Source organism: Colobus angolensis, unplaced genomic scaffold (assembly GCF_000951035.1).
Source record: "Colobus angolensis palliatus isolate OR3802 unplaced genomic scaffold, Cang.pa_1.0 Scaffold134, whole genome shotgun sequence".
NCBI classification, from domain to species: Eukaryota; Metazoa; Chordata; class Mammalia; order Primates; family Cercopithecidae; genus Colobus; species Colobus angolensis.
This window is the reverse complement of record NW_012114422.1, coordinates 3385794-3412697: the sequence shown is the minus strand read 5'-3', so window position 1 is coordinate 3412697 and position 26904 is coordinate 3385794. Positions and strand designations below refer to the sequence as shown.

Below are 26904 nucleotides of genomic sequence, written 5' to 3'. Positions count from 1 at the left end.
CCAGGCTGCACAAACAGGAATGTGAAAAAAAGAATGGCTCCTGGAGTCTCTAGGTCTACCAACTTTATTTCAACCAGAGCATTCTGCTTTTATCTTCCTTCCATTTGGGACTTGGAGTAATGCTGCAATGAAGAAAGAGTTCTGCTCTAGAAAAAAAGTTTAACTACAATAGAATTGGTATACGTGAGGGTGTACATGAACGGACTTACAGAGGAAGGTGTGGCATACATTTATGGTTATATAAGCGTGTACCCTGGTTGTTGGGAAGAAGTGATGCCTACATACAGTTCTTAATTAAGAAATATATTCAAATAAGCAGGGTTTCAGATATCTTTAATGTCATCTTGAATTTGTGTGAATTACAATAAACCTTGAAGTTAACAGGAGAACAAAATTAGATTCCTAGATCATAGATAGTCTAGTTCAGTTTGTAATGGGTGGAATGGGATCTGGGAATACGTATGTTCACAAAAGCCCCAAGTGATTTTGAAGCAGCTGGTCTTTGGACAAGTATTGAGAGTGACTTCTCCACCAAGAGTTTTTCAGGGTCTTACTTAAGGCAGTACCTATTTAAAGACCAGTGGTCTATTGTGTTACCATATTTTCCACCTTCCTGATACTTCTAAGTACTGGCAAGAAAGGTTAGAGTCAATTTTTTAAATTCACCTTTTTATGTTGAAGAAGAAAATTCCCTTTTGATTTCTGAGAAGCTATTTTTAGGGAGAAAGCATGTCCAGGGTGCTACAAATTTTTCTACACAGGTCTATATTTTGGGATATCTATCCAAACCAAGAAGCTCAGAGGTAAATTTTAATTCTGCATTTTAGTTAATAGCCATAATTACAGTGGATCTGTTTAATAAACCATTATGTATGACAGTGAGACAAGCACAAATGAATGTGCTTTATTGAAATAAATAGTCAAATCTTCAGCCTCCAATCATTTCCTATAAATAGATGAAAAAGGGGAAGAATTATTGGTTGAGACCATTAGCCACTTGTACTTTTTGCTGGAGGTGCCAACAGTTAATTATGGCCTTACTGGAGTAACTAAGAGTCTGATTAATCATTCAAGCAATCGTTCCTTCTAAAAATTACAGCTTCAGAGAGAGAGAGACCTGGCAAAGCTAAAGTCTTAAGTTTTGTAGAGTTTCTTATGGGAAACTGGGATTGTAGCAGTACTCAGGAACCACTTTATCATCCTAAAAAAAGAGCTACCTATGATTAGTATAATACAATACAATAGCTTAGCAAGGTGGCTTCAAATCAAGCCAGAAAAAGTAAGATTTAGAAAAATAGTGGCCAGGCACAGTGCCTCATGCCTGTAATCCCAGCACTTTGGAAGTCTGAGGCGGGTGGATCACGAGGTCAGGAGATCGAGACCATCATGGCTAACATGGTGAAACCCCGTCTCTACTAAAAATACAAAAGATTAGCCGGGCGTGGTGGCGGGTGCCTGTAGTCCCAGCTACTCGGGAGGCTGAGGCAGGAGAATGGTGTGAACCTGGGAGGCGGAGCTTGCAGTGAGCTGAGATCCGGCCACTGCACTCCAGCCTGGGTGACAGGGCGAGACTCCGTCTCAAAAAAAAAAAAAAAAAAGGAAAAGAATAGAAAAAAAGAAAAATAGTGACAAAAATTAAAAAGACAAAATAATGGAGAACATATATATTCATAATCTAAATAGAAAGAAAATGTTCACTTCCCTAGTCTATAAGGGCAGTGCCAGTGAATTACTGTCTATCCAGTATAAAAAGACAGAAATAGTAGAAAATGTGAATCTCATTGATAATTACAGAAATGTAAATTAAAACCACTAGAAAGCAAAAACACTTTTCCATTAAATAGAAAAATGTGATAAATGTGACGAATTCAACATTGGCAAGACTTAGAAGACAATTACATAGGCACCTTGTTGATGATGTAGTAAAATTATAACTTACATATTTCTTGAAGGAACTGTGGCAGTCTGTCACACCCGGAATCATAAAATAAGGAGAATGATCAGGGTTTTTACACCAGCCTTATAGTCTATACACCAACAAGGGACTTTAAAAGAAGGGAAAAACTCCCACACAAAGATGTTTAGCACCTCATTATATATTAATCCTCAAACTTGGAAACAGTTCATATACTCAATGCTCAATTGTTCAGAAAAAGCTATACAAGCAGTAAATTGATACAGTTGAATATATTTAATATAATGCAGATGAATAATAGATAGCCAATATGAATATGAAGAGTTTACAGGAATATAGAAAGAAGCAAATGAGGTAAAAAGCAAACATGATGTATGTATACACTGAGGCGCAAACTGTACAATTATTTCTATACAGCAAGATTGCGGAGACTTTAGAGATGGAAACAGTTCATTCTTCAGGACAGAGGTTCTTTAATCGTGCAGAAGTGATCTATGGAGCTTATGGAGTTTAGAAGGGCATCTGGAATGTGGGTTAAGGAATCTGCATTTAAAACAGTCCTCACGTAATTCTAACATAGGTTATCTGTGGAAGCTATTTTGATAAACATTTTAGTGTGTTGGGTGTTGGGAATATTTCTAGTTCATTTTTGTGTCCATATTTTCACATATACACAATAAAATATTAAATAGGACATTTCAAACATTCAGTAAGCTTATCTTCTTAATAATGAATATGTCCAGAAATACATTTGAGAGACTAATTCTATGAATGGATATGTAATCTCTCCCATAAAAGGAAAATGCTTGAAGCAGAGAATGAAGCCAGCTGAGATACAGGCTTCTGGGCAGCTGACTAGGCTCAGTCAAGAGCACAGCACTCTGTCCCTACCACCTACCCACCTACCATTCAAACCCCACACCAGCAAAATCACTAAGTATACTAGAACAATCACTACTTCACTTAGCCTTTGGCAGCAGTTGACACGTGACCACTCCCTCCTCCTTGACATGTTTTCTTTACTCAGCTGCTAAGACACCATATCCTCTTGGCTGTCCTCTGGCTGCACTGGTGGTTCCTTCTTGGTCCTTTTCACTATTCTCCCTGACCTGACCCCTTTCTCAGTCTGCAGCCCTCTTACTTCTACCTACGCATAATCCCTGGTGATCTCAACAGTCTCACAGCCTTAAATACCACCCAAATGATGTAGTAGCTTCCACCCAGACCTCCCTCTAAATGCTGGACTTCTATATCCCACTGCTTATTTATCAACTCCACTCAAATGTCTAGCAGACTTCTGAGACTCAGTACATTCAAAAGTAAATTTCTGCTTTTCACCTCCAAATCTCTTTTCCCAGCAGATTTCTCCATCTCAGGTAATGACAAATCCATCCTTCCAGTTGCTCAGGCCAAAACCTCCGAGGTCATCCTTCACCCTTTTTCTCTCACATCCTAACTCTAATCCACAATAAAACTCTGCTGGTTCTACCTTCAAAATGAATCCAGACTCAGAACCCTAATCTCCATCTCCATTCCTGCCATGCTGGCCTGAGCTCTCAACATCTCTTGCCTGGACTATTGCAGGAGCCTGCTCACTCACCTCCCTGCTTCCACTCCTGCCCTCTGCCCTCAGCCCATCCTCACCACAGCAGCCACAGCAATCCTTTCCAAACCTAAGACAGTTCATGGCATTCCTTTGCTGAAATCCTTTAATAGCTTTCATCTGACTGAGTATAAGCCAAAGCCCCTTTCATTGGTGTAGAAAGGCATTCTTGATCTGGCCCGTTACCTCGTTGACTTTCTTTTTCTTTTCTATTCTCCCTCTCACATACCCTACTCCAGCCACACTGCCTTTCATGGTATTCCTTGAAACATGCAGCCTCCTCCTACTTTACAGTCTTTGCAATTGCTGTTCCCTCTCACATGGCATCACATATTCACATGGTATCTCCATCACCTCCTACAGCCTTTGTTTAAAAGTCTCCTTCAGAATGAGGTGACCACCATTTAGAAACTCTACCAACCCACCCACCTTCAGCAGCCCAATCCTTCTTACCTTGCCCTATTACTTTCTAATATAAAATAGTATATACTTAGTTATTACCCTTATCATTTATTTTTGGTCTTCCCCACGTTAGAATGGAAGTTACAAAAGGTTAAGAAAATTTTGTTGTGATGGCACATGTATACATATGTAACAAACCTGCACATTGTGCACATGTACTCTAGAACTTAAATAAAAAAAAAAAAAAAGAAAGAAAGAAAAAAAAGAGTTCAAGGCCAGCTTGGTCAACATGGTGAAACCCTGTCTCTAAAAAAAAAAAAAAAGAAAATTTTGTTGTGGTTGTCTCTTTTCTTCATGATATGTCAAAAATCTCTAGAACAGTGCCAGGCATATAGCACTGCATAAATATATTTGTTGAATGAATGAAACCACGAGTGTCAAAGCCACACGATGCCAGGACTCCGTCGGCCATAGTCATTTTGTGTTATGGTATCCCCATCAGTAAAAAAGATATAACTTGGCCGGGCACAGTGGCTCATGCCTGTAATCCCAGCACTTTGGGAGGCCAAGGCAGGCGGATCACCTGAGATCAGAAGTTTGAGACCACCCTGGCCAACACGGTGAAACCCCCGTCTCTACTAAAAATACAAAATTAGCTGGGTGTGGTGGTGCACACCTGTAATCCCAGCTACTCGGGAAGCTGAGGCAGGAGAATCAGTTGAACCTGGGAGAGGTGGAGTTTGCAGTTAGCCAAGATGGCACCACTGCACTTCAGCTTGGGCGACAGAGCGAGACTCCATTTCAAAAAAAAAAAAAAAAAGATAGAACTTTTGGTTAGCCTCCTTCCATTGAAGATATAATCTAATACAATTTTTTTTGCTAAGCAGCATAATAGCCATAGCATCTTGGAGAAATAAGGAGGAAGTTGTATATTTCTACCTTAACGTCTAAGCAGAGGGAAAGACTCACTTAGACCTTTGCTAGTGACAGGCAAAGCACTGGGTGCCTTTCTTTAAAGGCACAGGCACAGAATCATTCACACACTCCAAGCGTCTTTCTCTCTTAACAATGCCTCCCCAGTCATGCTAAGGAAGGTCACCTGAGCTTCTATCAAGTCTGTATCTTAGGGGCCCCAATTATATCATAAGGTAGAAGGCAGAAGCAGGTGGAAAAACATCTTTGCTTACTCCTATTCTCTCCATTCTTCCTACACATCTTGGCTTCATAACACGCACACAATTTTGTTGCATTTAGCTGTTTCCTTCCTTTTGCTCCCTATGAGCCTGCCTATTCTCCCTGAGAGCAAGAACCACGGTGGTATTCCTGGTACCTGCACAATACCTGACACCACATGGTGATTTCTCAATAAATGTTCGTAGAATCAGTGAATGATCCAGAGTTTCATAAAGTAAGAGACGTGGTACAGATAGGGAGAAACTTAATATGCTATTAATTGATATAGCATAGAGCTAATGAAAGTATGAATAAATCACCACAAGGATGCAATTCCACAAAAATGGAAGATCCCATATTTTCATTTCCTTGTCAGGCAGAAAAGAAATGGCTTCTCTTCTAGCTATTTATTTGCCATCGAAGCCATCCTGAGGGTATATAAGTAAAAGTCCAGCATAAGGCACTCTTGTAGAGGATGTTTAGAGTGCTAAACAGAAAAAAAGACCCAGATTAGGTTTACATTCTGACTCAATGCAGCTGAGCAGCTTTTGACAAATGCTTAAATTTGCAGACCTCAGTTTTCTCACCTGTGAAATGGGACTAAACTTATTTCTCTCTGCTTACCTTCAGAATACTATTGTAAGCGTCAAATGAGATTAAGTCTGTAAAACTTCTTTGACAAATAAAAATGATTACTATTGACATTCATTTTCTATTTCACCTCAATTTTCAGTCACTCAGAAAAAAAAAGAACTAACTCCGAAGAACTATGATAGAATTCATGTTTCCACTTAAGTCTTACATATAAATTACTATGAGCTCTTCCAAAAATAAGTATGAAAACTACAATATATATCTTTTCCATGTGCCCTGGTTTCGAGTTAACAACTTTGAAAATAATTATCAAGTCCTTAAAAAATATTTTTCTTACATAGCAACACTTTCCCCCTTCAAAGCCAAAATTCATATGGAGCTTGAATAAGAATGCCCAAGTTCAATCATGCCTAGTTTTGACATATTCTAAATCATATTATTTCCTAAATAAATGGAGCAATTCCCTAACTGGGTGCTGCTGATCAAGGAAAGGTAAACAATTCTGTTCCCTAATTTTTTAATATATGAAATACAGGAGCTCATTTTCAGGCTTCATATTAGAGACAGTGTCTCTTTTGATTCTTTAATTCATGATTTCCTGCCATAGCCCTTGTTGGCTGTTTTTGTATCTTTCAGCATTATTCTACTTCAGAAACAAATAAGCAAACTATTGAGTGGAGCCATTAGAGAATTTATTACTATAAATTAGTATAACAATACTGTTCAACACAATTGATTACATTTGCAGCTGGTGTAAAATGCCCAGGAACTAAAATCCAATTACTACATTTCAGGCAAATTTTAACCTTAAGGAGAAGAACAAACAACAACAACAATGATAATTATCACAGCTTACATAGTGATTATGGCAGTGACCATAGCAACCGAGTGTAATTTTTTAATAAAAATAAAAAACCTCCAAAAACTATCTCCAAAAGTTTAAGTTGTGAAATTTAAAAAACAAAAATTTGGCAAAAGCCACTTGCTTACCTGACTGATGTCACTCATCCAGGCAGCTTTCTCCTGGCGTGAGGGCGCTAACAAGACAACAGTGAAGGCGGCAGCGTCGGGAGGCTCCACCACTATTTTAAAATCCAGGTGCCCAAACACTTGCCCAGAACCTTTAGCTTGAACACATGTAAGTCAAACAATTAGATGAGAATACAAGAAGAAAAAAAAAAAAAAAAAGAGTGATAACTTCCTTCACATCATTCAATTTATACAGTCCATTTGCACTCAAATCGGGACTCTCATTTCACCAATATCGTACTTCTCAGGCAAGAAGAGGGCTTTATTAAGCTCATAAGCAGATGAAGAAGCTGAGGTCCGTAGGCTACTTGAGACTACAATCCTGGTTTCCTTCTGATTTCATGTTTTGTTTTTTTTTTAAATTCTCATGATTTATAGAATTCCAACACTCTAATTCAACTCTTCTTTCTTTTCTATCTGCCACTTAATAGTCACTATCACAAAACAAATTCAGTAAAATGTGAATTCCCAAAGATAGTTTAACAAGGCTCATGGGCTAAATGGTTCATATATAAATGACTTTAGGGAGTTCGTCCTCAGCCTCTCTCCCACCTCTAATTCTAATAGAATCCTAAGTGATCAAATGTGACTTACAGTCATCATCGCTTGCATCTGGCTCCTCAATCAATGTGCAGTCTATTAGAGACAGAACCCCACCTGTCTGGAAACAAACCAATTTTTCATTAAGACGCTGAAGGTCTTGTGTAGATTGGGAAGCTCTGATTTGTAAACACTATATTCAAGTTGCCATAGAAGAAAGCATAGCAATTCTGCATCATAAATAATTTTTCATAGAGTCGAAAATTAAGCTTAGATGTGCAAAAGGAAGTGAACTCATTTAACTTCAGTAAAATTCTTCCTTTTCAACCCACTCCCACTCAGTTGTTTATACAATTTAGCAAGTCGGCTGATGGGGGACTTAGATGGCACCACAGTGGCTTTAGAGAGTAATGCAGCTTAGCAAAGGGCTGAACTCACCAACCAGGAAGCGGCTGAAGCAGTAGAAAGCTGTCATCATGGTGTTGAATAATATTTGTAAGCAATAATAAAAAAGGGTATAGATAGGCAAACTTTTTCCGTAACGGGTCAGACAGTAAATATTTTAGGCTCTGCAAGTCATATGATCTCTGTCACAACTACTCAGATCTGCCACTTTAGCATAAAAGCAGTCACAGACACAAAGACATGAGCGTGGCTGTGTTCCAATAAAACTTTATTAACAGGCCAGGCACAGTGGCTCACACTTGTAGTTCTAGCACTTTGGGAGGCCAAGGCAGGAGGATCACTTGACACCAGGAGTCACAGCAACATAGCAAGACATTGTCTCTACGAAAATTTTTTCAAAGATGGGCATGGCAGTACATGTCTGTAGTCCCAGCAGCTTAGGAAGCTGAGGCAGGAGGACTGCTTGAGCCTAGGAGTTCGAGGCTGCAGTGAGCTATGATCATGCCACTGTACTCCAGCCTGGGCAACAGAGTGAGACCCTATCTCAACAAAACAAAACAAAACAAAAAATTTTATTAACAAAAACAGGCTCTAAGCCATGGGCCATAGTTTGCTGACTCCTAGTACAGAGCAAGATAAAATAGCATTTAGCAAATATTGCATTGGTATATTGTAGCAATTTGACAAGATTTTTGTAGCTCAGTAGTTGTCAACTAGTATATAACTTTGTATGTGACTATACAGATACAGTATAGTATATCATTTTGTCCAGGTTATGATTTAAATTGTATTTCTTCATGGTGATGCATACTTAAAATACATTTCTATTACTCTGAATTCAAATGAAAACTAATTAAATGGCAGAGTTGGTAACTGCACATTACCTCACTCGTTATGCAATCATGACAATCTGTTTTATGATAGTACCAAGCAAGGGAAAGTCACAAGTGAGTTAACTTCAATACCCTGTAAGTGCTTGGAAGATCAGTGGAACAGTTATGGAAAACCAGTACCTTGAGCAGATGCAGCTTCCCTCCTGAACTTCTTGTGCATATTAAAAAGTGTTTTGTAAATAAGAAGCATTGTCTCTCTCCTTCCTTTTTCAAAGACAACGAACCCAGGCGAACTTTACTAAGCTTCCCCCTCTCAACGGAAGGTACTTGAATAAGAGAACCTGGCGATTACAAAAATGAAGAATACACAGCAATTAAAATTCTGTCAAGTGAGGACCATGTCCATGGCAATAAACACTAAGACCTGTTTCCCAAAATACCAGGGATTGATTTTATGTGACACATTATCAGAACAAGTAACTCTCTTCCAGTCTGAGCAGAAAAAACAATGCATTGTATTTTAAGGGCTGAACTGTTCCTAATGTTTTTGTGAAACATTTTAGACTTGATTCTTCATCTATAAACTGGAAAATAAGTTTGAAAGAAGGCAAAATTGAATTCAACGAATGAGGCACTTCTGCCATCTGTCCTTAGTGATCTGATCCAATCAATTTATGTGTTTAATAATATACATATTACATAATTATATAGAGTAATATAATAACATAACAAAAAGCAAATGCAATGCATTCTTCCTGAAGCACAGAAGGTAGATAAATAGCATATTAATATAGTTTACCTTGTATTTTAAAAATAGAATGTACATGTATATTATAAAAATATATAAATTATATAATTCAGGGAAATTTAGCTAAGAACTATTTTTAAGGGACACCTATTTCAAGTTACATTTAAATTATGTGTGATAAAAATTATTTGTAAAATTTAAACAGAAAATAAACCACATAAAATCTATACCCAGTATACTCCTATGAGCAAAGCTACCTTCCATTTAATGTGAGAAGCTATACACAGACTTTATAATACCAACATTGCCTTTGATTATTTCTAGATTTCACCCTCATAGTGATCTCCCCCACCCCAAAAATAAAATTCCAATCTAAGTTAAATATCAAACCAAAAAGTACTAACAAAGATTCTTGCAAACCTCTTGATTCTGACTTCTGAAGTGCCCTGAGATAATCATATTTCTTACATTTACTTAACCTACCACCTACCCCAAATGCAGCCTTATGCAGGCTCATATTACCCTCAGAAGAATCATTAAGTGCAAATCCAACCCTTGAACATTAACAGCAGTCATTACTAAGAGATGAGATTGTAGACAACCTTATTTTCCTCTTCATACATTTTTCTAGTTTCCTGATTTTTTTAATGAGCACAAATTATTTCAATAAGCAGAAAAACACCACTAAAGTTCTTCATATAAATAATATATATACATAAGTTGGTAAAACTATGATTGTGAGTCACAAAAATGTTCTTATTAACATATGAATGTTGCAAATTGCATCTACTTTTTGACAGAGATTGAAAGGTGTACAGGGTGGCAAGAGACCCAAGTTTCCACGCCTGGATCTCACACTGTCTATTTCGGTGACTGCTGCAGTGGGATGCTTGACAGACACAGAGTAGGCAGCTATTCTGGGCCTAAAGAATAGCAAGGAAGCAGTCCTGGGTGAGGGTGTGAGACTAGGGAACAATGGGCCAGGAGACGGCTTGACTCCCACAAAGGGATGGGCAAGAGGAGAGTGAATGAAGGAGGTGAGGTGGGTGGGAACAAACTGGCTGGTAGCCCAGGCAGCAAGTAATGACATAAAGTACTGGAGGCAGGGGAAAGCAGGAGGCAGAAGTTAGGGAAGTCTATGAGCAAGTCATAGCAGCAGAAGGCTCTGCTCATGGGGCTCAGGATGCAATCACAACCAGAGGCCTTGCAGAGGACGTGGTTCAATGCCTCCCATTTCACAGATGGAAAAACTGAGGTCTGAGGCTAAGCAGATTGCCTAAGGTCATGCCTAAGTGAGAAGGGAGTGATGTAGCCAGGGGATACGGCCACATAAAATATAAGACTCAGAAAGCAGACAGACGGGAAGAGAGTAAGTTCTAGCTCTGCTATGGGGGCCATGAGTCATCAGGTCCATGAGTTACGGCTGAGTGAAAGACTGAGGCTTCGACAAATAAGCTTGGTGGACAAATAGGTTTGGGAGTCATTTTCAGAAAGGCTATAAGCAAGCTGTGAAAACTCAATAATAATGTGTTCGTTAGTAAATGCTTCTAGCAATTTAGTGATTTTCTATGTCAGAAATTATAGAGTACATAAAAATAAATACAATTTAGAAAGAAATTAGAGAATATACTGTTAGCTCATATATTAGCAATTACTGTAGATTTCAGCTGTGAGACAAAAAAATAAATGTTTCCTTGACAACCATACACTAATATGCTTAATCTATAATTGTTTACCTCATATCCAAGTAGGAGGGAGACATAGGAGGCTGTGTACATTAGGTACATACAGAAATGTACATATCTAAATTAAAAGTAAGAAATTGCAACACTATGGTTTGTGAAATAATCATATTTGGAAAAAGCATTTTAAGTGGATTTTTTCACATTTTCTCTTGCATTTGACATGTTTCAACATAGCTATGAGATATGAAGAAAGGATTCCTCGCTAGCTAATACAAATTAGAGAAATACTTAGTATTCATTTAGTGATTCATCAGATCATTGCTATAGCATGATTCTTTGCATCCTGGTCATCAGTCTGTCTAATAATTGGGGTCAACTTCCAACAAAATTTCTGTTATTTCAATCACTTCATTCCCACAGAATGGCATTCAAGACTATGCCCCTTATTCTTAATCCTACTGAGTAATGAAAAAGAATGAAGAGCCATTTCTAGCTTATTGGGTTAGGCATTTGAGAAGATATAACTGTCTCTAGACCCCAAGTTACAATTTCAGAGAACACCGGTACATTGCAAGCACATGCCTTAGAGTCTAGGAATGATTAAAATACCAGAAATGTCCATGTCTTATTCTCAAGGCACTTAGTCCTGTATTCAGTCACCTATATTTCATTTTCCTGATTTACATTTCCACAAAACACTGTTCACAGTGCATAATAGATTTTATACAAAATGTCAACTTAGAGTGCCTTTATCTTCTACTAAATATTCATATATATTTCATGTTATTGAAAATAGGAAGTCATTCCAAAATTTGGATCTTGGCTTTTAAAGTTTATCATAATCTTGCAGGTCCTAGTCTAGGTGCTTTTGTGAGCATTAGCTCATTTTTAAAACAATCCTAAAAGATAGCTACTACTATTAACTCCAATTTAAGGAGAAGAAACTGAGGCAGAGAGAAGTTAAGTAAATTGCCCAATATCACACAGCAAGGAAGCAGGGGAGACAGGATTTGACCTCCAGTGATGCAGTTAGACTGTTTTCCTATCATTGCCTCAGACACTCACACATTTATTCAACAAACTGTTAATAGATTTTAGAAAACAATGATAATATCAGCCCATTACTATAATATAGTCTTCTGTATCCTATCCATCAGACTAATAATTGGAAACCATTTACAATAAAACTTTCATTATTTCAATCACTAAATCCCCATCAGAAAACATTCAAGAGTTGCTGATGCCCTTATTCTAAGGTGACCTTTCAGATGATCTGGATGACGTATTTTTTCTAGTTCTTATGAATAAAAATTCACACAAGGTGGAAACCTCATGCACACATGTGTGCGCACACACACACAGAAATAGACCACATATCAACCCTAAAAGTAATTAACACAAATATTAGCACACCTTTAGAGATAAATTGTAGACCACTTCATAGAAAATAAGAATCCCTCAAAAATTTTTTTAAATAATAATTTTTAAAAACACCTCAATGGGTCTTAAAGTCGTTAAGGGTATTATGTAAAAGTGATAATAGGAGTAACCAAAGCAAAACAATGCAAACTTTCCAAATTGTCTGTGATTGTATTACTTCCTAATTTCAGATTAAGGTCTGAATTTTACAAACCAGCTTTACTGTATAACTCTTAAACAACTAACCAAAGCACACATGCAGAAAAATACTGCTAAAAGGCAAATCCTTATATTGACATCAACACAATAATACCAGAAACATTCATAGCTGACAGAAGTGCCTTAAACATGCGGTACATAAGAAGGAATTAATAACATATGGGCATGAATAAAGGGAGAAATTGTCCATGATTGTTTTCTCTCCAATTGCAATGAAAAAAAAATGACATTCAATATTTGACCTTCCAGCATTTTTCATTATTGAAGGTTTTTTCAAGCTTGGACCTAAAAAAGTTTACAGTTTTTTAGCAATATAGTAAATGTTTATGGATAATAATACTTCCCAATCAAAAATCCTTTAAGAAATTGTACGCTATAGAAACTTTTGTCTCCATTCTCACATACTATCAAGCACAAGTCAATTAGTAGACATTTTCAGAGAACTCCAATACAAGAAAAATACAACATAAAACACTTTACAGTCATAATTACAATTCAATAAATAATTTAATTCAATGCCCATTTTCCAGGTACCTGTAATAGAAAGCATCATACTAGACAAGGCAAGGCAGAGAGAATTCCTAAGCGCTGCCCTTCAGAGTTGACAGTAACCAGAACAGAGAGGCACACAAGCAAGTACCTCTACACAAGAGGATGAAATACATGCACCAGGGTAAAGTGCCTTGGAAACAAGCGGAAGGGAAAAATCCATTCTAACTGGAGGAGAGGGGAGAAGGGAGGAGAGGGGAGAAGGAAGAAGAGGAAATTATAAAATGCTCCCTCGAGGTATCTGATCTGAGCCTGGTGGGACAAGCAGACCTTCAACAGGCACAAAAGAGATGGATAAGGACATTCCCAGCCCCCAGGTTGGGGACAGCACAGGTAAAGGCACAGAGGCTGGCAGGCAGGAAGCCAATGTGGGGACACAGTCTGTGCAGAGGAATAGAGGAGGCATTACAAGGGCCTGATGTTGCTAGCATTGTATTCCACCCTTATTTAAAGGAAAAAGAATATCTAAAGCCAAAAATGAGAAAAGGAATAATTTCCTAAAATATACTCCCAAACTTTAACATATATGTGGTTTCTCCTTGTAAATAAATAATGGAAAATAGAATGGCATGCATTAAACTTTTAAAGTAGTCTGTGCAAAAATTAATGTGCACAAAACATTGTCTTGTTCTTGAGGAGGTAAAAAGAGATTTTAAGCAGTACATTATGGTAGGCAATGGCAACACAAATATCTTCAGATGATATTGGCACATTATAAACAGAAACTACATTAACGATTGAGTTCCAAATTTATGTTCCACTTCTCACCAAATTCAAAATTATAAATCTGTGCAATATATTGTCTCAAATCAACTGCCTGAGGCATTCTCCCCTCCCCCAGAGGACCTAAGCACTAAAAAAATAACTTGGGATGTGGTTTACGTCTTGCATTTTGAAATAACAGCCGAGGAGAAATATGCACTGTCAGGCTGTTGCTTCTCCAGTTTCCGGCACAAATACCTTCAACTCTTCAAAAGCTTAATTTATCGAGTGATGCCCGCAAAGCACACTTCGCAAACACGACAGCTCCTGCATTACCAAAGCGTGGCAAGGGTCCATCAGAGACATTTCATCTGGCAACGGGAGTTACCAGTTGAATCAAATTATATCGTGTGGGGCGGATCCGGAAGTGCTGATGAAAAATGGGAACAAGAGACAGCTGTTTTCACTTCGGACATGGTCCCCAGTCTTATGTGAAAGGGCTTTGAGTAACGCAAGTTTCTCCTGAGCCTTGGCCTGGGTATCGTCAGCACTTGGCACTGCCACGGCCGTGGGCCAGGCCGACCGGTCCTCCTTGGAGCTGCAGAGAATGTCCGGGCCGCTGAGGAGGAGCGTCCAGTCAGAATGTAACTGCCTGCCCCACTCGTGCTTTACTATGATTGTGTTGCTGTTTTTCATGGTCCCTGAAAAGAAACAGCACAAAGGTGGGCCTCAACCACCGCCTCGGCGAAGGCCGTGGGGGGGGTCCTGCGGGCACCGCACCCGTCACGCCTGCTCAGAACGCCTTCCGGGGTGCGCCGAGATCATGTCACAGCCGCACAGCGCATCCGGTCGCGGGTCCATTTCACAAGGACTTACCTTGGCGGATGAACGTTTGGCTGGTGTCCAGCAAGATGTCACAGCCCTCCACGATCATTCTTTCGATGGCAAGGTTTTTCCTTATGTTTTCAGTGTCGCTGACTTCATCGTGCATTACTCTGTGACACAACACAGACAGGATCACAGTAAGAGATTTTCTGTTGCCCTAGCATGTAGGCAAAGAAGAGCTCCATCTGAGAAGCTCGGTTTCAAGCTCCTATTGACTGAACCGGGGCTTTGGGGGAAATAGACTGGATCTTTCCAGGCTTCAACATGCCATAACCCAAAGCAACACCAATGTGCCTCATGATTCTAAACAGTAAATGGGTCAGCAATAACCAGCATCCTGGGCATGTCTGCTTCTCAGTGCAACAGGAAAGCAACATGTCATTTTGTGGCCAGATCCTGTCACTGAAATTAGGGGGTCATTTCTTGGAGGCAGTCTAAATAAGAGACCTTTAGACCATTGATCCCATATAAGCTAAAGTAACACAAACATAAATAAGTGCTTGTAACAATGAAAAGTCACTGAGAAATGCAAACTGTACCTTCTGTAAATTCTTGCCAAATATGAATACAAAATGCAACTGAGAGTCTTTTGTTGTTGAGACAGGGTCTCACTATGTTGCCCAGGCTGGTCTCAAACCCCTGGGCTCAAGTAATCATCACACCTTGCAACCTTGTCTAAGCCTCCCGAGTAGCTGGGACTACAGGTGCATGCCACCACACCTGGCTATCATTTTTTTTTTTTTTTAATGCTGAAAGAAACATGAACATTTCCAAACTTAAACCAAAATACACCTAATCTGAATTACATAAATTCACATGCTATAAGAACATTTTCCAAGATATGTATTTTTCTTGGTTCAAATGAATGTGAATGATGATTCAGTATCGCCTCACAAGCTAGTATTTAACTTTGAGGTGAATCTGAGAAGCTGGATTTGTTCTGCTTCTTGTTCCTTGGAACATATACAGGAGGTTTCCGCAAGAGACTAACTTGCTGCTTTCCTCTCCCAAGCCTTTATTATAAGTTCTTGGCGTACCTGGACAGTTCCTCTAGCTTTGATTTGGCAAACTCCAGGCTTTTCCTTTCCACATGCTCATGGGGTGTGTGAGCGAGGAGCTCATGGAGTGTGATGATATATCTGGGGATCTAGATGCAAAGAGAGGCCAGTATGAGCAAGATGTCATGGTAGGTGCAGGGCACATGCTCCGCAGGGCCATTATTGCTTCTAGGAGCTTGTCTCTACTCTCCCACTTTTGACTGTTCAACACATTTTTTAAAAAAAGAAATACAAATAAAATGTACTATACTTCACACTTCATTCACACCAAAAAAAGACTTCACCAAGAATACATGGAAAGGTGGAAATTATTGAAGTGTTATGGTACAAAGAGATGGTTGTTTAATTTTTTTTTACATAATCATATACTTTTGAATCATAGTTTTTGAAAACTGGTTCAGAGGGAAACACACAGCTATCATCAAGTCACTTGAGTCTGTGTTTTAGATATATGAGTCCATTTGCAATGTTTTAAAATCAACAATCCCACTGCACTATTCTAAGAATTAAAACTTGAGAGAAGACATGTTCACCTTTATTAGTTTCTGTTCCTACTTCATCTCAATTCACCTTCTTGCAGTAAAAATTATTGTTTAATTAGGTTATTTATTTGTACTTTTGTTTATTAACAGACTATCTGAATTCTGTCAAAGACAGAAACTCCACCAACCAGAGGAAGATCTTAATAAACCATGGTAGAGATTGAACTTAATTTGTAGTGATACAACATATTTATTGGGGGCTTAATTTGAACAATAACATGCATGAACATCTACCACAACACTACCCACTGGGGGGTCAGACTGGGTGCTCCAGTCTTTGCCAATGTGTCTAGTCCTCCAACATCATAAGGATTATGTTTCCATCTTATAGACAGAGAACTAAAATGGGAAGAAGTTCTAGGATTTTACAGATAGGGAACTAAAGTGGGAAGAAGTTTGGTAACTTGCCCAAACTTGCCCCATTGGTAGCCTCACAGTGAAGGGCAGTGTCAACTATAAGCCCAGCTCTGACCAGTGCACTGACTTCTCTCAGAGCTCACCCTGGGAGCTCTCGTCTGTGGGGACTGAGGTCTCACTTAGCACTTAGAAGGACCTTTAAGAATGAAGAAACTAAAATGGCTTTCCAGGGCCCTGTGTGCGGTTTCTTCCATTCTGTCCTGCCCTGTGGCCTTACCTAGGGATCTGCTTTGGCTCTTGTGCAAGTGGTGGCCTTCACTGGGCTGCTTACCAATATTTATTGAGTGTCTCCATTTACACACTATGCATAGACACAGCCACCATTAGCACAGACATTGAACTTCAGCTCTGGGATCGTGCCCTAAGGAATGGCATCAAATTAAGGTCTCAGGAAGCACAAATAGGCCCCCTTCATCGTGGGAGGCTGGGACACAGGAGAACCCTCCCTTCGTAGGATACATGGAGGAGATTTTCTGCTCCTTCTGCCATGAATTTCTCACTAATACAGCCCTTAGGGTTGTCCCACTTGATGAAGACTTCTGGGATAAGAGTGCTTTCAAATATCCTTTTCGTTGGCATAATTGCAGGACTGATAAAAGTTTGCCTCTAATTAGTAGTTCCACAAGAAAATCAAGGCAATCAATAGCTAATGTCCTCAATTTTTCATAGTGAAGGGGACAGATGTAGGAAAGCTTGAGTACTTATAATGCACTGAAAATCCACAAAACTGAGTTTAGTCAATACTCTCATGATCCTTCCTCATTACTTAAATTTCTTTTAAAGTGCTCCCTGGCTAAGATTCAGGTAGATGGATTTGAATTCAGTCTCTGGCCCTTTCCACTTTATGGTGAAAGAAGAAACAAGCACTGAAACTGCCAAAAACCAGACAAACTAAGTTCTGCAGAGAAGTGGTCAGCTCTCCAAAGGGTTCATTCGTATCTTCAAGAGCCGATTATAAATCTCTTCCCCCAAAACTAAGAATCATAGGAACTGTCTAAATGAATCATAATTCTGCTTTCAATTATGGAACAAATACTTGTCACTTTATAGACATTAATTAGCTTGCTCTCCAATTACAGTAAATAAGTGGATAGAATAGCAAGTAGCTACTTTCTGGAGAATATCTAACACTGTTGTTCTTGTCAGGAACAGATTTCATGATCGGCTTACCAATGGACTTTCAACACATACATATCCAAATAAATACATGAGCAGCTGAAGCCAATTTAAGTGGTACCGGCCAAGCCACTGTCTTTAATAAATAAAAATTATGTTAATGACAACATTATTTTCCATAACAAATTTCTTGGCAATACTTGGACTTACTGTTGTGATAGTTCAACTGGGGATAATTTTACTGCATCATCCAAATTCTACAATTTCTGCATGTTTCCATAGTTCAACATAGCTCGATAACAGCAGCAACTGATTAACTCAAAAAAGGGCCCAGAAGGAGGAAGACAATCACCTTCTCTCCTCTTCTACACATACAAGCTAAAGGCTTCCAATTGCCTCTCCTCCTCTCTCTGCCCCTACACTAACTTCTGCCTCCATATCTGGGCTCAAGAAAGTCTGGACAGAGGTCTCTTGGCAGTATAAACTAGGGTCACCTCTTCCATTGTTGGCTTCCAACAACAAAAAAAAAGTGAGAACCCTAGCCTCATCCTGAGGTGTCCAGCCTTACAAGGGAGCAAGGCAGACATGGAGAAGCACCACTGCTAATACAGAGAGAAGCAGATACAACCGGACCCTCCAAGGGATTCAAACACCTTCATGACTATTTCACTTTATTAGTGAAAGAACCACAGGGGAACAAGAAGGAGAGAGTGAGCTTAGTAAGGAAAAACCTGCCAGCTTCAGCTTCTACAAAAGGCAATTTCCCCCAAGTGTTTTCTAGGGTTATTTCTGGAGAGACGGCAGAAGAGTGAGGCATCAAGTAAAGAAGACAGAAGGGAGACACCAAGGAGCATGAGGGCCTTGGGCAGAGAATTCTAATGACGTCTCCTGGTCTATTCAAAATACTTACGGGGAAGCAAACAAGGACAATTCCATGTTCTTTCAGTTTGGTCATTTTTTGCAGTTGGACAATTCTGGCTAAATTCTTTGAGGCTTCTTCCAGAGCTCTAGTTAGACTTGTTTGGCAAAAGCCAGAAAGCCTCAATATCTGACCCAACATTCTAAGGTTTGAAGTTACCACATCCTTGGGGAGGGGGCTCCTAGACTACCACCAAGCTCCTTGTAACACCACATAGTTACCCAACCCAAAACATCAGAACCAGTGTAGTCACCCTAGGATCACCACGTCAGACAGTTAGAGTCTGGAAGTAACTAGAGCTCAGCTGCCTCAATTTACAGATTACAAAATAGCTATTTAGTTTGGTTCAATTATTTCCCGCAATGCTATGAGTGAGACATCAGGTCTCCTAAAGATTCCCAGTCCAGTGTTCTTTTTATGGCATTATAAAAATCCCCTGAGGTCAATCAAAATGCTCAGTCATTGCTACCAGGCTTAGTCTTCAGGAGAGGGAGGGCAGGGCGGTGGGCAAGTATCCCAGCATTTTAAAGAAATCCAAAGACCTTTCCAAGGCCTTACATTTGCTGTATTTGGCCACCTCATCTACAGCGAAAAGTGTAGTTCTTCCATTTCAAAATATTGTAAAAATCACACCAAGAGGGAATTAAATAGCACGAAGAAAGACATCAGGGGGCTGTCAGGTAGGGAGCTGGTTCTTCTCTGAATGCCCTATGTGTCTTCACGACTCTACCTTTGTATATGCAACTGACTTGGGGTTACTGAACAGATACAACTTGGGGTACTGAATCATAACCTAGAGATAATTGTCAAAAATTCACATAGAATCTCAGAAGAATGTTATACTATATAAGATGTTTCATTGTAAATAAAATCTTAAATTCCAATTATGTAGATTGTTTTTTTTAAAGTCTGAAATCTTTCTTGTGAAATATTTCCTCAGAGGGGCAAAGAGTTCAAACAATTCAGTTCCAAAGGAAAACAAAAACAAAAACCCTATAAAGTTTCACTATACTTAAGTGGTTTTAAATGCATCCTTTCGGTTAAAAATCTGACTAAACTTCTACAGCAACTTCCAGGATTTCGAGCGGGACTGACAAACGTCAAGGCAAACAATTGTGCACCACAGCCACATTTCTTCGTGAGGCTGCGAAAGGATTAGCCAGGGTCAGAGATGCCTGCTCAGGAGGACAAAGCGCTCCACACTAACCATAACACACATGATTAGTAGAATCGGTTTACCACATGATAATTTGGAGGCCTGGCCAGAAGCCACCTAAATTCCACAATGGGAACACTCAATGCTCTTCCAAAAGAACAGAATTGACACTTTTCAAAAGAACAGGAGATTCAATGCACATTTTGGCCTCCCTGGTTCTCACTTCCGGGCTCTTACCAGTAAAGCCCTAGATCCAGGAAAGAATGCAACTGTTCTTGACCCTTTGGGTTGCTCTAGTCCCAAAAGGGGAGCCCCTGCAGCCACCTGACTAGTTGCCAAGAGTCCTCAGGTCCCACCTGTGCCTTATGTTTCCTAAGTCTCCACAGCCTCTGTGACCAGGGAGGTCCTCCTTTTGTTCTCCAGAGCTCCAGCCAAGGGAGACTCAACAGCAACCGCGACAGGAAGGGAGGATGGGCCGGAAAACAGAAACCTTCCCAGCAGCCACTCCATCCCCAAGAATCTTTTATGCAACTAGCATAAACTGGAACATTTGCACAGAATCCTATTTCTGTAAACCAAATAATATTTTTAAACATGCTGGAGGAGGAGACTCCATGAAAGAGGTCTGTGTGGAATCTTTCTGTAAAGAGAAAATTGTGCAGCGTTTCAAAAAATCATTCTTGAATTCTTTGCTTCAGAAATGCCTGGTTTTCTTATATCCATGAGACACAGCGAATGTGTGGCACAATATTTGTTTATCTCAGGGTCAAGCTCAAGACAGCAATAGACAATGCATCTGTGCCATAATTCCTCCCAGGGCACACTTACACATCTCACGCTGGTCACTCTAGGTATCAGTGAAATTGAGCTGGAACCTCTGACTTACAAAATGCATCCCAAGTGACTTACCTGAAACATGGGATAGGTCAAGAATGTCTCCAGCATCCTCCCCTCACAGGCTGGATTGGCTTCATACTGTTTTAAGAGTTTGTCAAAATCTCTGTTTTGCTTACAATTGGCGAGAACTTGCAGGCTGTACTGGTGATTACGTACAAATTCTTGATAAATGTTCAGCATGGGGAGCAAAATATCAAACAGATCAGCTGGAAAGAAACAGTAAACACGGCTGTTTCCCTTGTTGCTTGGTAAATTACCTACACTGGGCAGGAATGGCAAAGAGTGGGTCCCAGCACCAGGTGTCACACATGCATGGAGCCACAACCCTGATGCCTGAATGATGACCTGGTAGAATGCACTTGTAGGCAGCACTTGACTCCTGCCCCAAATTAACTATGACAGGCCAGGGGAAAGAGTCAAAAGGTAACTACTGAAGCAGGGCCCAAAGTACCCAAAAGGCAAGGAGACAGAATCCCAGGGTACAGAAGCTCACAGGTCAACAGGGTGATGCAAAGAGTTTAGGCTGAATAATATTGGAGCTATTTTACTCTGATTGCGGCCACTCTAAAAGAAAATCTTACATCTTTAAAGAAGGCACTTACCTAAAATTAAAGTGGGCCAGTTTGCTATCCTTGCCTTTAGTCCTTGATGAAATATTTCATGAAGAAACATGATTGTTTCACTATTAAAAAAATGGAAAAATAATATAATTTAGTTGCTACAATGTGTTTATTTTGTTTAAAATCCACTGAGTCCTTAAAGCCTTAATGTATACATAATATATATGTTCCATAGGGCCTCCAAACTATATCCAATAATGACATGGATTATACTATCCTCTATCTAGCAATTGTGACAGCCTCAGCAAACCCTGATACAACATTCAAATATTAGAGGACAGAAAGTGCCAAATCATTGTTACATAACGTTCTTCATCAATTTTAAGTGAGCTTTCCTCTATTAGAACACAGTACTTCAATCGATAATCAGAAAATTAAAGTTATGACCCTTTTTTCTTTTCATATGTGATTCTAGATAACTCAAGAGAAAGTTTCTCTGTCAGTAAAATGAGTTTTGACAGAAGGAGAGAGGATGAAAAAATCTAGAGCAAAAATTTTGACAGAACTCCACTATAACCACTCCCAAGATACCCAAGACAGAAATGCAAAAGAATCTTCTGAAAAGAGTGAGGCCTACATAGAGATACTAAAATAAGAATGATGCATGAATTGGGGATCTAAATTCCTAAAAGGGCCAAGAAGGGTAATTACCAAAGTCAAAACATCATTTGCTTTCTCCTCATTGGAATTAACCTACTGCAATGAGACTTTGAAGCCTTTTCTGAACTAACACAGTGACATAATCAAATACAGAACTGTTCATCTCAGTGAGATCCCTTGGCTTGTTATTAGTCAAGTTCCATTACAACAGACATCAAGAAGTCCTTACTATTTCAAATGGTCCATGAAATAAAACAGAAATGGTTCCATGAGATTCTAATTTGTTTTTCTTTTATAACAATTTTAACTAAGTAGTGTTTGTTGTTCAAGGATTTCAACCAAATCTAGTTTGGCAGGTATTATAGATTAGTCATTCAATCTGTATTCCATCCTCCTTCTAGGTGTAGAGGGGTAGAACTAAAACTACATTTCCCAGACTCCCTTGCAGCTATGCTTCTGGATGTAAACTCAGTTCCACTAATATATGCACTTGGAAAGACAAGGAAGGCGGAAGTAGGGGTCATCTTCCTGTTGCTGAAAGTCAGTCATGGAGATGTGAGTGCTTTGGGGCAATGTCAGCACCCAGCCTTAGGATTCTAGTTTCTGGGAACCAGCTTCCAGAGTCTGAGAGGCATCTGTGGCAGCAGTGGTGGTGGCAATGGTTTCCTAACCTCTGGATCACATCTATGTTCTCTGAAAGTCAACAGTTTAAGGGCCACTCCCTGACTTTACTCCCCCAGCCTTTCCAACAGATTCTGTAAGCAGTGAATTCCCTCCACTCAGAGAGGGATTTCTCTGTCCTGTGTTGAACACAAACTACTTGATACATCTACCTTCATATTTTGATACCTGCATGGTTAGAAAACAGACAAAACAATTCTGTATATAAATAGGAAGATTACATTTTCTTAACTATAAACCTGTGTTGAAATTCAAAATTATTGAGCTGCCTAGGGCTTAATTTCAAAGGCATGTAAAGGGAATCTAGTTAAACAACAGTAATGATATAAAACTCTTTAAACCTCACCTTTAAAAACACACCTCTTCACATTATGTTAAGTGAAATAAGCCAGGCACAGAAAGACAAATATCACATGTTCTCACTCATATTTGAAAGCTAAAAACGTTAATCTCATGGAGGTAGTGAATAGAATGGTGGTTACCAGAGGCTAGGAAGGGTAGTGGGGAAGGGGAGGATGAAGAGAGGGTTTGGTGAATGGGTACAACAGTACAGTTAGATAGATGGAATGACTTCTACTATTTGATAGCACAATAGGGCAGCTATAGTTAACAATAATTTATTTCAAAATATCTAGAAGATTTAGACTGTTCCCAACACGAAAGAAATGATAAATGTTTTAGGTGAGGGATATCTCAATTACCCAGATTTGATCATTATACATCATATGTTTATATCAAACTATAAAACATACCTCATAAATACGTACAGCTATTACATATCCATTCCATATTATGTATATGTATTATATAACCATAAAATGTATCCATAAAAATTAAAAATAAAAAAATTTAAAAAATATCTTTTCAAATTTCCATCTAAGTCTAGATGTGGTAAATAATTGCTAGTCTATATGAAGAGCTTATGGCTTTACCTTCCAAAGACAGGCATATCTTGACTCTGAATTTAAACAATACGATAAACCTGGCCTTTCCTGTTTCAGATCAAGCAATCCAGTGGAAACAGAGCCAGAGGCAACCTAAACCAATGTGACACAGCCTCTTTATTTACCTCTAGGTACCACCCTGTTTCTCTGTTCCTCTTTATAGCAGCTCTCCTCAAAAGCGTTTTCAATACCCACCCTCTCCAGTTCCTCTCATTATCAGAGTGTATACACAGTCCCATCCACCACCATCAGACCTGTTGAAACTGCACATTTGGTGACTGAAGTATCACCAGAATGCTCTACTGCCTGAGGATCAAGGGCTACACCCAGGCTCCTTTGGATGTCTCACACACTTGAGAGGAGCCATTGCCAGCAAGGTGGGGAAATCTCCCTCCTTCCTTTTAACAAAAGAAAGCCTAGCTTTTAATCTCACATTATCAGACTACCACTCATCACCCTTCCTTTCTGTACTCATCTACAGACACACCAGTGGCTCTTCCTGATGCCTTGAGATCTGAGCTCTCAGCTTACGGTTGCTCTTTTCTCCAACACTACTCTTATCATAATTCTTGGGGACTCCAGTAGCACACAAACAACATTTCAATATCCTGGCCTCACAGGACCTTGAACTCTTCCTCCAAAGATCCTGTCTTCCATTGACCTCAGTCAACACCCCCTTGATTGTACTCTAGACCTTGTCATTGTCAATAGCTACATCCCTTCCCTATCTCAATTTCAAGCACAACATTCTCTGACTACTCCTAATCTTTCAGTTCACTGCCTTTAGAACCCTGACTCCAAAATTCTTTCACACCATCACAACCTAAATCCCCAGATCCCGCCACCTTTTTATTGGCAAAAGCCTCCCATACCAGCACTACTTTCTCTCCTCAGTTTAGATTCCATGGCTCATTATTATAATCTCTTCCTTGTATACACCTTCAACTTCCTTATTCTTTTCTCACTTCATCACAGCAGCCACAACACCAATCCTAATTAATCCCAATCCTCCACCCACTCTGCACCTGCATCCATGCAGCTGAAAGTGGCTAAAGAAAAACATGCAACCATTCTGACTGATCTCACTGGAAAGTCACAACCACTAGCCTAATAAGCTAACACAGGCTCTCAGTGCTGCCCAGTACTAATACAACATTCCTGAATCCATTTACTCCCCTGCCCCAGTTATCATTATTCCACACCTCTTTTTCTCTTCTCCAACTCTGACACTTCCCTCCCATCTGCCCCATCAGCGGATGGCCTTGCCTCCTGACTACAGAAGTGTCCATGTACTATTCCTGCCCTGCCATGCTCCCAGCTAATGACAATCTCCTGACCTGTGCAGCACATTCTGTCCACTTTCGCCTTTGCAAGTTTACCGCTCAGCAATTTCCTCTCTCCTCTATCCTTCTTTTACCCTCTTCATTTGCCTCTAGTTTCTCTTCTCCTCTTTACAGCAGCCCTTCTCAGAAGAATTTTCTATACCCACCCTTTTCAATTCCTCTTCCCTCCGCCCCACCGCTTGTTCTCTCCTAAGCCTCCAATCAGGCTTTGGTCTCTAATCAAAGTTACCAATAAACTCCGAGTTGTTAAACTTGGAGTTAAACTTGGTCAATTCTAAGTTATTGCTTATTTGACTTTTTTGGCATTGTTGTTGGTTCCCTCTTGCTTTCATTTCCAGGACAACTCACTCTTCTGGTTTTCATTGACAACTCAATGGATCCTCTTCACTCTTCTTTGCTGGCTCCTGTTTATCTTCTTGACCTCTAGATGTTGGAATATCCATGCTCCTCTTTTCTTATCCATCTGTACTCACTTGCTTGGTAATAACATTCAGACTAGCAGCTTTAAATACTATCTGTATGCTAGAGGACTCCCAAATTTCTATCTTCGGCCCAGAATCTTCCTCTGAACTCCAAACAAATATCCAATCCCTACTCACTTGACATCTCCACTTAGATAGCTAATAGCATCTCATGCTCAACAGATCCAAGAGAAAACAGTTCATCTTTTCCCCTCAGCCTGTTCTTCACTCAGTCTTTACCATTTAGTAAACAGTAACTCCATCCTTCTAGTTGTCCAGACCAAAAAATGTTGCAATCTTACCTGTCTTTTTGCTTTCTCTTAAAACCCACATCAAACCCATCAGCAAATCCCACTGTTGAGTCCTGATGGATACGTAAGCAACAAAGAAGGGGCCTCCAGTGGGGGAAGGCTCCAGGTAGGGGAGAAGAATGAACAATTGTTCTGAGAAACACAACCCACTAGCACAAGGAATGACCTCTTCCACACCTAACCCCCTCTTGCACGACCCTATAAAATTCCCTCCAGTCCCTGCCTCTCTGCAGACAGCCCCTTCTCTGCTGTGCTGCCCATTCCACCCTTGTAACATGTTTTCACACATTCTCTAACAAATCTGCCTTACTTCACAACTATTTTGGAAAATTCCGTGACACTGGCCCCAGCTAGTCCCACCTGTGACACCTACTGGCTCTGACTTAAAAATAGAATCCGACTACTTATCACTGCCTCCATTATAATCATCTCTTACTTGGATTACTGAAATAGCTACCTAACAGGTGTCTCATCTCTCACTTTGTTTATTGAAATAGCCACCTAATTGATCTCCCTACAGACTACTCTCAGCAGAGAAGCCAGAGTGAATCTTTCAAAATCAGAAGTCACATCACACCCCCTTCTCTGCTCAAAACCTGACCAATGTCTCCCCATCTCATTTAGAGTAAAAGTTAATGGCTGTACCATGTCCCACCTTGATAACTCCCTGACTCTTCCCTTCAATGACACTGAGCAGGGCAGGCCCTCAAGCTCACCTGCCGGGCATGTTAAAGCCCCATGGCCCCTGCACGCACAGCTCCCTCTGCTTACCTCACTCTTCCTCCAGGAACTTCAAGCCTTTGCTCGAATGTCACCTTATCCTTGAAACTTTTCTGAAAACTTGCTACAAAAAAACTATGGTACATTCACAGATTGTAATACCATGTCGTGATTTTCTTTAATAGAATGCTCTTTAGGTATCAATATGGAAAGATCTTCAGGAAATAATGTTAAGTGAAACAATGAACTATATGTTAAAGTACATTGCCTTTGTGTAAGAAGAGGGAAAATAAGATTCTATATTCATAGTTTCTTAGATCAAAATTGAAAAACACTGAAAAGATAGATAAGAAACTAGTACAGATATTATGTATAGAAAGTGGTGGGGGGGCCGGGCGCGGTGGCTCACACCTGTAAT

General features: G+C 39.7%; 1 protein-coding gene across 2 annotated transcripts in view; it reads right to left on the bottom strand.

Annotated features, from left to right (window-relative positions):
* RASGRF2 (Ras protein-specific guanine nucleotide-releasing factor 2) overlaps positions 1-26904 on the bottom strand; it is a 280870-nt gene that overhangs the window by 131348 nt on the left and 122618 nt on the right. For both annotated transcript variants that reach the window (XR_001000901.1, XM_011934344.1), the window contains exons 6-12: positions 21409-21488; positions 20819-21012; positions 15739-15848; positions 14693-14811; positions 8675-8835; positions 7311-7377; positions 6678-6814 (exon numbers count right to left, since the gene is read on the bottom strand). Coding sequence is in view for 1 of the 2 variants with exons in the window: in XM_011934344.1 (XP_011789734.1) it covers positions 6678-6814; positions 7311-7377; positions 8675-8835; positions 14693-14811; positions 15739-15848; positions 20819-21012; positions 21409-21488 (868 nt within the window). In the remaining variant the exon portion in view is untranslated. The remainder of the gene's footprint in view (positions 1-6677; positions 6815-7310; positions 7378-8674; positions 8836-14692; positions 14812-15738; positions 15849-20818; positions 21013-21408; positions 21489-26904) is intronic.